The following is a 14,674-nucleotide window of genomic DNA, read 5'->3' on the forward strand; positions in this document are numbered from 1 at the left end:
ATTTGCTACTTTAGAATTCCTAAATTCCTGGGCCAAATTCTACTCAGAATCAGTGGTTCAAATCCAAAGTAATCCCATTGCAGTCAGTGGAGTCCCTCCTGATTTACACCATGTAACGGAGAGCAGCATTTACCCTCTTGTCTTTAGGGCAAAGAGCCAAGATCCATCCTCCCGTATCAGATGTGAATGACACTCGTTGTTTGCGTGCATGGTTGCTATAAACTTAACCTATGATTGGCTGGTCATGCAGGGGAACTAAACAAAGAAGTGTATGAGTTTTAGGTCGTGAGACAGAATCAGTCCTAGATTTTATTGTTTGTTCAATGAGATTAACCCATAATCTGCTCTAAAAACGTTATCTAAGCAACAGGCAAATAATACTAATTCTGAGACATTCACTTGTCCAACAGAAATTATACAGCAACATAATGACAGAGAGAGGGTTAGGTGAATAATTGATTTTTCAGTCTAAGGAAAAATTCATTTCACACCGAACAAAATGTTTCATTTCATTTTTGAGTGTTTTTTACCTTTTTTTGGTAATTAAATCTTGCTATTTTTTAACAGAACCTCATTTTGAAACAAAAATCAAAATGTTTCATTTAGTAAATGTAAAAATGAAACATTGTGACTTAATTTTTCTTTTCTTTTCTTTTCTTTCTTTTGCCAAACCTATTTGACAAATTCAATCCAAAGCTGTATTTTTTGGGGAGAAGGGAGGGAGGGAGGGAGGGAGGATGAATAAATTATTTGACAAAAGAAATTGGTTGGTTCCAATTATATAATCATTAGGGTCATGTTACAAGGATTTATTCCTGATAATTCATTAAATAAAAAGTGGTGGTGAAAGTAGAAAATTCTAGATTTTCTCCTAAATCGTTGATTTTATGGCCAGAAGGGACCATTATGGTAATCTACTCTGACCTCTCGCATGAAACACAGGCCAGAGAACGTCACCCAGTAATTCCTGTTTCAAGCCCATAGCTGGAGTTGAGCTAGAACATATGATTTTATTTCTGAGGAGTTGGTAATTCTATCTCTGAGAGGGTCACCATGCTGCAGCAATGTACTCATAAGAAAAGGCTCCTGCTGCTCAGCTGAATTGGCAGTACCACACGGCAGCACCTTGGCAGGTGACATCCGTCCAAGAACCTACCAGACACTACCCTACTTAACTTTTTGGATTTAACAAGAGCATAGCCCACGGTAAGAGGTTTGAGGGCACTACTACTGAACAACATACTTTGTTTTGGTAGCTCCCCACTATTTGAATATATTCTACATCTTGTTTTAATTTGCTCAGAACTCTTGATGCTTTCATCTTTTGGGCTGAAATTTCTCCAACTTGTAATCTTCTTCAGGGCTATTTTTTTTGAAAATGAACAAAAGTTGCTGAGCATTTATGAGAGTGAAGAGGACAAGGAGGGAGGAAAATACATTTTCCTCATTATTAAAAATAATAGAAAAAACACAAACCTGGCAACCATTTGTTCAGAACTGCTGTAGGTCCAAAGTGACAGGGGTGGGAAAGCAGAAATTTTATATGAAGATTGATTGGGAAATAGACGTTGTTAATGAGAAAAGCATATTCAAAAGAAGTTGGGGTCCAGGGCAGGGATTGGAATATTAATGTAATTTCTTAGTCATTCTCCAGTGGTTTTGAAGCACATGGTGACAATAAAAACTTTGTTTCATGCAGGAAGAACACGGGAGGGGAAAAGACGATGCTCCAGAAGTGGCAGGTAAATGTAGACACATCTCTGGCTAACTCTCTGATAAGTAAAACCATGTCAGTACCTAGGAGAGGAAAGAAAAGGATGGACCAACTCTCTCTGCCCTACTGAAGTGTACCAGGAACCCCAGCAATACTGCTAAAAAGACAAACTTCATCCTGCAGGGCTTAGAGTCAATCTCTCACTATTTGGGGTTGGGGTGAGACCCTTCATGGGGTGCAGATTAGCCCACACTGGGTTATTGCAGATTCCTTGCACCTTCCTCTGAAGCAGCTGGTGCTGGCCACTGTTGGAGACAGGACACTAGGCTCAATGGACCTCGGGCATTAGTTCTTTGCTGCAGTGATGCCTAAGATGACCACTCTAGTCTAGATGAGGGGATGTGTAGAAGGAGGTCTCAGCAGATGTAAATAAGCAAAGCTCCATTGTTTCACTGGAGTGACACCGTCCTACACCAGCTGAGTGCCTGGATTGTAGCTTCCAGTGGCTACGCACCTCTGATAAAGATCTTGATGGCCATGGAAGACAATGTAGAAATCCACGGGCTCTATCACATTTGGCTCTGCAGGGTGTTTGCCAGGATTCTCCTGCACATGGATAAAAATAAAACAATTGTGTGTTTGGCTCTCCATCAAACCGTATGAAAGCAATACAGTTCCCTGTTACATACATATAACACTAGAGCATTTAGTGGTTTCAGCCAATATGTAAATTACATAGTCTGAAGAAGATCCAATGAGAAAACTTATTTAACATTTTGGTGAACTGATTATTATAGAATAGTAGCAGACTGATGTAGGCTTGTGCTGATTTGAATAGAGGTTGCTGATTGATTATAGTATTTATAACACTGTGGCCCAGCTGAACAGGGGCTCCTTGGAGTTCTGAGAATGCTTCCAAAGTTTAAAAGCAGCTGCTGTCTCCGATGGCTCAGAATCCAGGCCAATGGGCATTGCTACTATCTGAACATTGTTACCAGCTGAGAGCTCTTTGTAATGCATGCAAAATGAGCTGGTGGGTTCAGTCCAGTTTCTAGAGCACAGATGTCCAGATCTCAATGATTGGGCATGTGTGTGCACACAGCACCTAACAAAGCATGTGCCACTGAGCCCCTGAGGTGCTAACACAACACATATATTAATAATAATCATCACAAGAACTACCCTTACAATTGGCACCCTTGCTGGCATTTCAGCACAGAGATCACAAGAGGAATGAACTCCCCTCTCACCCAGAGAGGCGGTCTCTCCAAGTCAGGTTCAAGGCACTTTGCCCTGTGCACACTGGGGACAAGGGGACAATGTGTGGGAAATTTGCATTGTCAAATTCCAGACTGTATTTGTTTTGTGAATTAGTCCCCAGTAAGGGGGCTTCACTTGCCAGGACAGTCACTCTGGCACCATTCACAATGAACTGAAAGACCAAAAACCGTGCAGTGGCTCTGGGTAGTGAGTAGAGCTGGTAACTGTTTTTTATTCAAAACATTTAAATGAAAACGGGCTTTTTTGTCCAAATGGAAATTTCTATTGGAAATGCCCAATTTTGAAGGCAATTTTCGTGTTTTCATCGAAAACCCATAAACCAATTTTTTCTGTTGATGTTTTTCACCAAAAACCCAAAAGCTTTGTGAGGAAAAATTCTGGAGAAAATAGAAACTTTTTAATTACCAGTAAAAATATTCCCATGTCCCGACTGGCTATGCTAATGAGTTGTGTTTAGACTGTGTGGGGTTGGCTCTTACTGATTAACCAAGAGCCAAGAGCAGCTTCACCTTAGGGGTTTGTGATGGTTTTTCCCTGACGTGGCAGAAGAGAGAGATCAGTAACTTCGACTACCTGATGTACCTGAACACGCTGGCGGGGCGCACATACAATGACTTCATGCAGTACCCTGTGTTCCCCTGGATCTTGGCTGATTACCACTCCCAGGTGAGCTCTTTGTGCTTAGTAGTTTTTCTGTGCTTTCTGCAGTAGAAGCCATGCAAAGGGTTCTTCACTGACGTGAATGCTGGGGTGGGCCTAGTTCTAGAACCCACTCCTGAGGTCTCAAGCCAGGGCTGTACTGTGCCAGAGAGTGGGCTATGGAGGGAGCAGGCCCTGTGCTCCTCTGAGAGCAGGTACTGCTTGCTGCTTGTCCCTTCATGCAGGCTGTGCCAGTCTGGGTACATCTACACAGCAATCGGGAGGCACAATTGCAGCGCGTTGAGGCATACCCGATCTAGCTATGATTGAGCTAGCTCACTAAAAATAGCAGTGTAGCCACAGCAGCATGAGCCAGCTGCCCGAGTACAGTACTGTCTGGGACCACAGAGACATGGGTAGCTGGCTTGTGTCATCATGGCTACATAGCTATGTATTGCAAGCTAGCTCAGTCCAAGCTAGCACGTGTATGCCTATGCGTGCTGTCCTGATTGCAGTGTGAACGTACCCTCCAGGTGAGAGGCTCCTTGCACATACTGCCCTCTCAGAGGCACATGCCCTCTGCTTCCAAGGATCTTTCCCTCTCCCTTGGGAGGGGGATCTTGGTAGCATTGAACCTCTGCCCAGAAAGGCAGATATGCTGCGGTTTCTGCACTATATGCTGGGGTCACTCCATGAACCAACCAGCAAAGGGGTGATGCCTGAAGGCAGGGCTCATTCTCTTTCCCCAGGGACTGAGGGCATCATTTCTACCAGCTTATACCTGCCCAACACATAGCTTCCTGTGATGCGTCTCCCAGTTTGCTATGGCCATACTGACACCCTGCACCGTTTAACGCAGTTCCCACAGAGTAACAGGGAGGCATTGCATATTGGCGAGGGCGTCACACCAGGTTTGACGGGTGAGCACCAAGCTCAGCAAATTCCCCTAGCTGCAGGTGTGGCTGACGCAGCTAAGCCGATGCAGCTAGGCAGGTCACAGAGCTGAGCCTGGTCAGTGGGGTTCCAGGAGAGTTCAGCTGCTCCCCTATCCCCGATGTTTGCCTTGCAGATGCTGAACCTTGCTAGCCCCCAGACATTCCGAGACCTTTCTAAGCCCATGGGAGCTCAGACACTGGAAAGGAAACGCAAATTTATCCAGCGCTACCATGAGGTGGAGAAGAGTGAAGGTGAGTGCTTTCGGAAAATCACGGGAAGCACAAATCCAGCTCCCACTGAACCCCTTGAATGCTGGGTTAATTCTTAGGGAGATGTCACCTGCGAGAGGACCAGTTGATTTCTAGGGCTTGGGGAGAACCGGAAGAGAGAGGGCCTCAGGTTCCTGGGATGTGCCTCCTACAAGGAGTGACTCCCATCCTGATGTTCCCCGTCCTGCGTGTCCGCCATCCTGATGTGTCCTGCATTGCTAGGTCCCATCCCCACCCTCAGGCCAGAGACCAGTATTGGGGCAGGGGGCTTAGCAGCAGAGGCCACCTGCCCAGCGAGGGTCCTTGCAGACATCCTGGCTGATAGGTACAGTAGGGGATTGGGGGAAGTGAGGCAATTTGGCCCCTGGGGAGTGGGGCTTTGCTGGGGAACAGGGTGATGTGGTAGAGAATAGGGATGGGGTGCAGAGCTTAAAGGGGGCTGAAAAATGTCTGTGAGTTGCGGGGGAGAGGCTATCATTTTCTACTAAAATGAAGACACCACCTCTGCCTGTTTCCCATCCCACAACAACTCTGCCCCCCACCTGCCCAACCCTCCTGCCCCCTCATCTGCTCTGCCCTTTGGGGGAGGGGTAACTCAGTGGTTTGAGCATTGGCCTGCTAAACCCACAGTTGTGAGCTCAATCCTTGAGGGGGCCATTTAGGGAACTGGGGTAAAAAAGAAATCTGTCTGGGGATTGGTCCTGCTTTGAGCAGGGGGTTGGACTAGATGACCTCCTGCAGTCCTTTCTAACCCTAATATTCTATTCTATGATTTAGCCTCACCACTGTTCCTCTTGCAGCTCCTGGGGTTCTTCAGCCCCCTCTCAGGCTGGCAGGCCACAGCGAGGTCCCCTCTCCCCCTTTCAGGCAGGGATGGAGGGGGAAGGAGAAGGGTAAAGGCCTCACAGGAGGGGATGGAGAAGGCACCACCCTAGCTGCTGGGTTCTTCCCCTCCACCCCCAAGAATAGCCTTGGCCCCTGGGGGAAGGGGAAAATTGCTTCCTGCAGCAGCTCTGGCTGGCTGCTTGTACCTCAAGAGGCAGGGCTGAAATGTGCGCTCCGCCAGGGCCCGGTTCAGAGGTAGACATTTTATATTTGCCAGGTCTGCACCCCTTTTGAACTGGTGCACTTTAAGCACTGGGGGGATGGAGGAGGAGCAGGCAGGATGGCATTGAAGGAGGAGGGCATTCGGAATCTAGCTCCACAAATGTTAAGGCACCTGTCACTGGTATCTGCATCATCCACTGGGCTGTAGGGATTACATGGGACTCCATCCAGTCCTTATGTGGCCACATGGCTGATCATTATGGGATTAACCCTCTTGCAAATGCAACAAAATAGCACCTAAGGACCCCAGGGACATTAAGAGGCACAGGGTGAGCCACATAGACCCTTTGGGGACTCTGCTTCCCTCCAGTATTACATCCAAAGTGTATGCAATCACATGTAAAGGGGGTATGCACACATAGCCAGGTTGCAGTGTACCTGCCTGGTTGTGTGTGCCCAAATCCCATCTGGCATGCCCTTGCACATGGATCTTTGCACACCTATTTTTCAAACCCTGTCCCCCACAGTTGTGTTGTGGTAATTTGCAGCTGTTCCTTCAAATGGCAATGTTTCAAACTGAGACCCGATTACCTCTAATTTACAGGAGACCCGTCGGCCCAATGTCACTATTGCACCCACTACTCGTCGGCCATCATAGTAGCTTCATACTTGGTCCGATTGGAGCCATTTACGCAGACCTTCTGCGCTCTTCAGGTAAAAGGACACAGCATTTAGCCTCTCTCATACGGAATAGGTTCAGCTCTTCTATGCTACGTGGAACACGAGAGCTGATTCCAGCCACTGGCTAATGAGCTGCCCGTTCGTTCTTGTTTCACAAGTGAAGTCTGGGATTGGTGGAGGCCCCATCCTGTTCCCATTGAACTCACTGGCAAAGCCTTAATGGGAGTAGGATCAGAGCTGTGTGTATATATTATATTCTAACAGAGGGTCCAGTCGTAGGGCAGGGGAGCCTAGATTATCCATCACAATACCCTGACGTATGTGTACTGGGATGGGACGGTACCTGGTACTGGGCCTTACACATCCTTCCCAGTGCACCTGTTATGCCCCCTGGAGCCTGTAGGGATAAATCTGCACTGCACTAAAAAACCCACAGCACCAAGTTTCAGAGACCGGGTCAATTGACTCGGGCACATGGAGCTTGGGCTGCTGTGCTAAACTTTGCAGTGTAGAGGTTTGGGCTTGGGCTGGAGCATAGGCTCTGATACCCACCCCTTTCCGCTGACCAGGCCCATCTGTGGCCATGCTGCAGGTCTTTTATTGCAGTGGATGCATACCCTAAAACCAGGCATGATGGGAAATGTAGTTTGCCCAGTCAGGACTGAAAATCTGGAGGTCACATGACCAGGGAAGGCAGTGCCCACATTTGGGAAACTCTATAAGGCAAAGCCTGAGCTCACCACAAGAGCTAAGGAATCAGACAAGAAGACCTGGTGAGGGTTTTTTTGTGTTGCTGTGCCTGGACATGACTCCTTTTGTTTGGTGGTAAAGCGAACTCTGAGGAAAGAGGTTATGTCATTTGTCTCAGGAGCTTCCTTTTGACCTTCCCTGGCTGAACTGGCCCGTGGGCCTGCTTATTCAAGGGCATCTTGTTCAACAAGTGGCTGGGGTCACACCGTCAAGGACAGCGAGGTCCTTGCAGTTCAGTGCTATGCACCTGGAATTTTGATGCTGTTTACCTGGGGTTGAGGAGAGGACCTGGGACAAGGTATTTTAGGGCAGCTCCTACTGACATCTGCATGTCTTTATGGTACAGTCTGATCAAGGGCATCTGGGCTGAGCTTTCGGGCTGTGGTTCTCGGGTGCCCAGGGACTGTTGTGTGGCGGAGGAGGACTGGCCGCATCCCTCTCCAATTGCTTTGCTGCAGCTCTGCTTTGGTTTTTTTTCTTTTAATGAGGTAATGGAAATAATGTGCTGTGTTAATTAAGTAATAAACCCCATGAAATTGGTTATTCCTAGCAGTGAGCAATGGGCTAGTGAATCACCTGAGGCCATGCTTTTCCACGGTGTTCTGTGAACCATATGTTAGCAGCAGTCATCAGTGACTGGGGCGCACTTAGCACTATTGTAAACTACAAATGCTGCTCTGGCTCACCGGGATGCTTTTTATCCATAACAAGCCACCAGTCTGCGTGGCTGCATTCATGTGTGATTGGTAGGTGGCTCCAAAAGCATCTGAGATCTAGATAAGCATCCAAAATTTTGCCTTGAGGTGGATCCGGTTAAACCACTGAATGGTTTCACCAGGTGCTTCATTCCTCTGGTCTTGCACTGATGCATGTGAATCAGAGCTGGTATTGTCTTTTCCTCACGTATACCTGATCCTGTAGCAGCTTAGCGACTGCTAACTCCCAGGTACAGTCAGGAGAGCAGCAGACTTGAGCAGCCTGAGCTATATGATTGGTTGAGCCAGGACTTGCAGCAATGTCCATAGCACGTAGTCTGGGAATGATTTCTCCAATTCTGGTCACTGCAGTCTAAATGTAGCACTTTCTGCTGGCAGGGACACTACATACTATTGCTGAAACAAACCTCTGTATTGGATGACCAAAAGGTAGCTAATGTAATGCTGATCTTTTTAAAAGGGCTCCAGAGATTACAGGCTGGTGTGCATAATTCAGTACCGGCCAAACTGGTAGAAACTATAGCAAAGAACAGAACTATCAGACACATCAACACAATATGTTGGAGCAGAGTCAACATGGCTTTTGCAAGGGGAAATCATGCCTCACCAGTCTATTGGAATTCTTTGCGAGTGTCAGTAAGCATGTGAACAAGGATGATCCAGATAATACAGTGTACTTGGACTTTTAGAAATAACCTTTAACGGGGTCCCACACTAAAGGCTCGTAAGGAAACTAAATAGTCATGTGATAAGAGGGATAAGAATGAGGCTGAGGTGAGAGCTGCCTCTTAAGAAGAGAAGAGGCTTTATTGTTATTGGCCTGCTCCAAACCCCTTTCCCTCCCCCCCCCCCCCCCCCGTTTGAACTCATCTGAATGGGAAACACAGCATCTCAGGTCCAACTTCCTTTAAAAGGGCAGAGTTGGCTGGGGATCTTGATTCCTCTATTTCATAGAGCTGATAGCATCCAGCAATCCATGGGTCTAGGACAGTGTTATTTAGTAAGGGAACATACAAAAAAGGGATTCCGGAGCCTGTGATACTTCATTAAGTGTAATGGGCTTCAACGTGGGTGGAAGGGGACTGTTGTGTTGCGACGCTGCACTGGGACTTGAGAGATGTAGGTTTTATTTCCATCTCTCTCAGTGACTCCAGATGGGTCACTGAAACTCTTCCTGTAAATTCAAATAATGGCTGGTTAGCCTCTCTAGGGAGCTTGTAAAGTTTTATGTCTTTATAGCCATCTGAGAAGCGCTTTGAGCTCCTTGGATTTAAGGCCTTATCAGGACCCAGTATTATAATCCCTCAACTTTATAATCAATGGCCCATGCTCGGCCCCACAGAATCAATTCTTATAGGAGCACAGTTTGATTCTAACTTAGATTCTTCCCTGTGGATGCTTTGCCTAACTGCTTTGCACAGCCCCTTATTGTACTATGGCTATAACAGTATTTAACTTAACCCATATCCCTGATCACTGAAATGGCTTCACAGAAAGGAAGGAAACCCTAGGTCTTACTCCATGCGGCCCATGAAAAAGCTATCAGAGTTTATGTTAATGTGCAGTTGAAAAGCATAATGCAATTCCAGATTTTCTTTTTCCCTCTCAGTGCAGTTTTTGTATTCCAAGAGAGAAAAAACCCATTAATTCTGATATAAATATATGCAAATAAATTTATTAATATAAGAAATGGGAAAATCAGTTATTGCTTCCTTTATAAATAATACAGACTTAAGTTTTAAAGATATTACTTTTCCTTAAAATGAATTAGACAGCCAGGGAAAAAATCACATTTTTTCTTGGTGGTAATATCTTTAACCAGATTTGTCACACTAACAGCATTTTCTATGTATATATTATTTTTATTTAATACAGGTAATCTTTTTATTACAAATCATATTGTTTCTCAGGAGATTACCATCAGCGCTCATAAAAGCTGCAAAAAAAGATGAAAAAGCATCAATCACTACCAGACACAGTGCGCTGTGTGAAGATTAAATATACAAAACCCTTTAATATGCTTCAATGAGATACTTGTTAGCTGTTGATTTATTTATAGTCCTCCTTCTACCCTGTTTTAATTTCAATGTGAATTTGACTCCAAGGGTCCTTGCCTGATATTGATCAAGAGCAAGATGACCTTGTGCATCATACTGTCTCCTAGCTAGGCTTGCCTGTGTGATCTTGGTCAGAGGTTTGTTTGTGGTCCCTGGAGTTGGAGTGGAAAGGCTCCATGATGCTCAGCGGGCTGGGTGAGAAACAAGGAGGTGGAGTGGAAGTCATGCCCGGGTATTGTGAATTGGAGATGAGGCTGGGCCAAACTTCTGATCTAAAATGGCTTTGCTAAGACTACAGCTGGGTGTTTCCCTTTTGACTGCGGCCAGGAGTGGCCTAGTATAGATTTTTGGGAACAGGAGCAGAACAGGCACGTTCCAAAGTTAAGCTCCATTGACTTCAGTGGCATGCATCTGCTTACCCAAAGGTGGAGTTTGCTCTGCAGTGTGATATGGTGGAGGAGTAGGTGTCTCATTTTTTTGCACACACACAGCTCCTCTTGTTGGGCTGCATGGATGCTTATCTGTCACTTTTATATTTTTGAGACTGAAAGGTAAACCCCAGTCACCTGTAGCTAGATAGAAAAGACGTATTAGTCTTGATCTAGCTCCTGAAGCAAACAGGAGGAGGAGAGATGTAAACAGAGGAAATGAGGTTATCCCAACAAGTCAGCAACGGACACAACCTTACGGGCTTGCATGCAAATCTGGCACTGTTTGTGCTTACGTGATGTCCCTCCCCTGGGACTGAACTGAAGAGCTAAAAGCACAAATTAAGAGCTAAAAGCATGAACTGCTACAGCTTGAGCTAAAGGGGTGTCTTTCTGTAGCTGTGGGCTGTCACAATTCATATCCTCTGCAGATCAGCAGAGCTAGGGACCTGTAACACACATGGACCAGTGGATTACACTAACTTATGTCCATGCCTGTACAGAGCAAGCCGATTGCATGTAGGAAAGTAGCAGCTAGGAAATTTAGTCCCTCACAAAATTAATCACTGGGGATTCACGTCAGCTGAAGTGCAGCCTGTAGGCACCCAAGTCAAGTTTAATGTTACCTGGCCTTTGACTTCTCAGATTCAGCTTGGGAAGCTGCCATATGTGAAACAAATTACCCACATCACCAAACCCTTACATAAAATTAGGCCCAATGAAGCCTGAGTGAGAATGTTTTCTCTGGAGAGGCCTAATGGTCCGGCTAGCCCAAGTGCAGCTCAGTACCGGAATTCAGCTTTCAGAAACAGCATCCCTGGATCCTCTTTCCTTTGGTCCAGTCTCCCAACATGAGAAGGGCCAAGGGTCCACCTTGGACTGGTGAGGCCTAGCCCCGCTATAAATGAATCCAATGCAGACTGTACCTGAACCCACCATCTCTCTTGGTGAAGAGGATTGTGGAACACAGTAGCTGAACTGGAAGCGGCTGTTAATTGCCCTAATATTCCTACCTTCCTTATGGATAGAATTTAGGGTGCTTCTACTGGCTGAGCACAAGGCTGTTCCCGTAGTCCCCAGATGCTTCCTGGCTTCTCTTTAACAAAGTGGGCAAACAGCAGGAGTGAAATGAGCTCTGTTGATCTATCCAGGTACTTCTATGTTCCTCATCACTATAGCATCTGAGCACCTCATAATTAACAGATTCTATCTTCACAGCACCCCTAGGTGGTAAGGAAGGACTAGCCACATTTTACCACTACGGAACTGAGGCGCAGATTAGAATAAGTGATTTTCCTAAAATCACACAGAGTATCTGAGCCTCCCGAGTCCCACACCTCTGCCCCATCCACTGGGCCATCTTTCCTGCCCCGATAAAGTAACTTCTATATCCAACCTTTCCTTCAAAGATGCCGGAAAAGCCCATATTCTCCAGGATTTGCGTGGGACTTGGAAAAATTCTGTGTGATGTTCTGTGGTGGTGTTTGGAGAAATATTCTGGGTTAAATGGTGGAGTTACCCCAAGCCCTGACCAAGAGGCCGTGCGGAGTTGCACTTCATCAGTATCTCTAAGGGTATATCTGCACTTGGGGTGTGATTCCCAGCTCCCGTAGACGTGCCATACTGGCTGTCATCAAGTTAGTGCACTAAAAATAGTAGTGTAGCCACAGTGACGGGAGAGGCTAGCCCTACCAAGGGCAAACCTGTCTAGACCCATGGGTACATTCTCAGGCGGCTAACCCAAGCCACTGCCTGTGCTACTGCATCTACACAGCTACTGTTAGTGTGCTTGCCCGATGAGAGCTAGCAGGGGTATGTCTGCTCCAGCTGGGAACCACACCCCTAGCTCCAAGAGTCGACATACTCAAAGTGCCACTGTTGGAATCTTTAATCTACATTTATAGGAAAAGAGAGAGTTATGAAAAACAGGCTTCTGCACTGAGTCAGGTGTTACCAGCTAAGCAGGCTTGGGCGGTTGTGGATGGGAGACCTGCAAGGAAAGACCTAGGTGTGTCCTTGTACTGAGTCAATACTGACACAACACCCCAGCCCAATGTGGAGTGGTTTGGATGAGATGTGAAACCAAGTCCTAAGAACTTCTGGCCAATGGAGATCCCAGGGCACTTTTCACAAGGGTGGCAGCAGGGGCATGGGACCGACATCCTAATGGGGCAAATTTCCCTCTGCAATTTCAGTGAGGCATGGCTGTCTTCACTATTGGATAAAGTGGCTTAATGCTGATAAATAGTTATTTTATGCTAGAAGTAAATGTTTCAGTGATGGGGGTTGTGATCCCAACATAAATATAAGAGGGAGTGGGGTTCTCGAGATGTGCCTATGTGACTTAGGAGCACAAATCCCTTTGGGAGTCAGTCGGACCTGTGCTCCTAAATCACTGTGGCACATTTGAAGATGACACCTGAAATATATCATGGTCTCCATCCTAAGCAAAACTTCCAATTAAATCAATAAAAACATTTCTCAAAGGCCCTGATTTTATGAAATCATCTCTATTCAGGAAGGGCACTTACGCTTAGCGTCCATACAATTAAGCATATGTATGTGGTGGATATAAGCATTCGTTTAATTCTGTTCCTGAGTCAGTGTCTATGGAAGTATCCCAGAGTCAGGCCCATTGTTTGTAAAGCACTTGGATGTAAGAGACCCTACAGAAAGGCATGATCATTATCAGCATTAATGTAGGAGAGCCATATTTCTGCTTGGTTCCAAGTTCCTGCAAGCTACACAATAGCTCCAGGCCTGATTGCCCTCTCGGTTACACCTGCATAAACGAGGGCAGAGTCAGGTCCTTCCTGATATGTTCCTAGATTATCATTAAAAAATGGGCTGTGATTCGGCATCTGCCTCTTGGGTTAGTGTAAGGTCACAAAGAACATTGGAAATCCAGCCCTGATCACTGTCTGTCTCTCCCCATGTCTGCAGGGGGGAAGTTTTGATGTAGCAGACCGGATGTTTCACAGTGTGAAGAAAGCGTGGGACTCGGCATCGAGAGAGAACATGAGTGACGTCAGGGAGCTCATCCCTGAGTTCTTCTACTTGCCTGAATTCTTAACTAACTGCAATCACTTTGAATTCGGTAAGTATTAGGTGGAGTGTGAGCGTTCCTACCAGCGTTGTGCTGGGAGATGGGATCTGGCTGTCACAGCTTTCCTGGCTGGCTGACCTGGGGCTGAGCTGTGAATTTGGATCCAGACCCAAAGCATCTCAGTTTCAAGGGGCTTTGGTTTCAGTCTCCCATTTCAGGACTGTCTTCTGTGGAGAGAGGCAGAAGGGTTGGCATGGGTGGTCCAGTGGTTAGGGCACTGCCCTAGAGCCTCGGAGAACTGGTTTCAGTTCCCTGCCACAGACACCCTGTGTGACCTTGGTCAAGTCACTTATCCTCTCTGTGCCTCGGTTTCCCATCTGTACAATGGTGAGAATCACCCCAGATTCATACCAGCCAAGGCAACTTAACCAGCCATGTCAGTGTCCAGCTGCATATTGGTCACGTTTCAGTATTTAAGGTCTCATGAGGTGAGCCATGGGCTAAGGAAAGCCAAGGCAGGGAGAGGTTGCTAACAGGCAGCAAGGACCTAGGGTGATTTAGCCTTGAGAGGAGAAACCTTAGAAAAAGAATGGACCCAAACACAGCTGAACCCTTTGGGTGACTGAAATCAGAACCCAGACCCTGATCTGAGTGGAGCGAAATAGGGTGAACCAGAACATAGATCTGAAATTTACATTTATACACTTTCTAGTCAGTCTGTCTCTATAATGGGCAGAAGCCCACATCCACACACTCCTAAATCTTGTGGACGTTAGTTGTCCAGACCTTAACCTTGGTCTGGATTTTGTGATCAGGGCCCAGTTCTAGAGAGACGGGACTTGGCTGGAGTATTTAAGATGATGATAGGTGCAGTGAAAAGTGATTTGCACATTTCTGTTACACTGTCCCATGATGCAAGAACAAGGGGTCACTCTATGAAATTAATGGTAGGCAAAGGATGATTACAGATTTTATAGAGCAGATTCCTTCAGGGAAGTCCTACAGCCTGTGTTACACAGGAGTTAAAACTAGATGGTCACAAAGGCCCCTCCTGGCCTTGCAGTCTATGAATCTGTGAAAATCCCTGGCAATGGGCTGTTTTACCAATTT

General features: G+C 46.3%; 1 protein-coding gene across 4 annotated transcripts in view; it reads left to right on the forward strand.

The window, feature by feature from the left end:
- Positions 1 to 14,674, forward strand: part of WDFY4 (WDFY family member 4) — a 257,556-nt gene that overhangs the window by 194,550 nt on the left and 48,332 nt on the right. For all 4 annotated transcript variants that reach the window (XM_050959877.1, XM_050959876.1, XM_050959875.1 and 1 more), the window contains 5 exons: positions 1,700 to 1,742; positions 3,542 to 3,661; positions 4,704 to 4,821; positions 6,491 to 6,600; positions 13,462 to 13,615. In XM_050959877.1, the coding sequence (XP_050815834.1) occupies positions 1,700 to 1,742; positions 3,542 to 3,661; positions 4,704 to 4,821; positions 6,491 to 6,600; positions 13,462 to 13,615 (545 nt within the window). The remainder of the gene's footprint in view (positions 1 to 1,699; positions 1,743 to 3,541; positions 3,662 to 4,703; positions 4,822 to 6,490; positions 6,601 to 13,461; positions 13,616 to 14,674) is intronic.

This window comes from Gopherus flavomarginatus, chromosome 6 (assembly GCF_025201925.1).
Source record: "Gopherus flavomarginatus isolate rGopFla2 chromosome 6, rGopFla2.mat.asm, whole genome shotgun sequence".
Lineage (NCBI taxonomy): Eukaryota > Metazoa > Chordata > Testudines > Testudinidae > Gopherus > Gopherus flavomarginatus.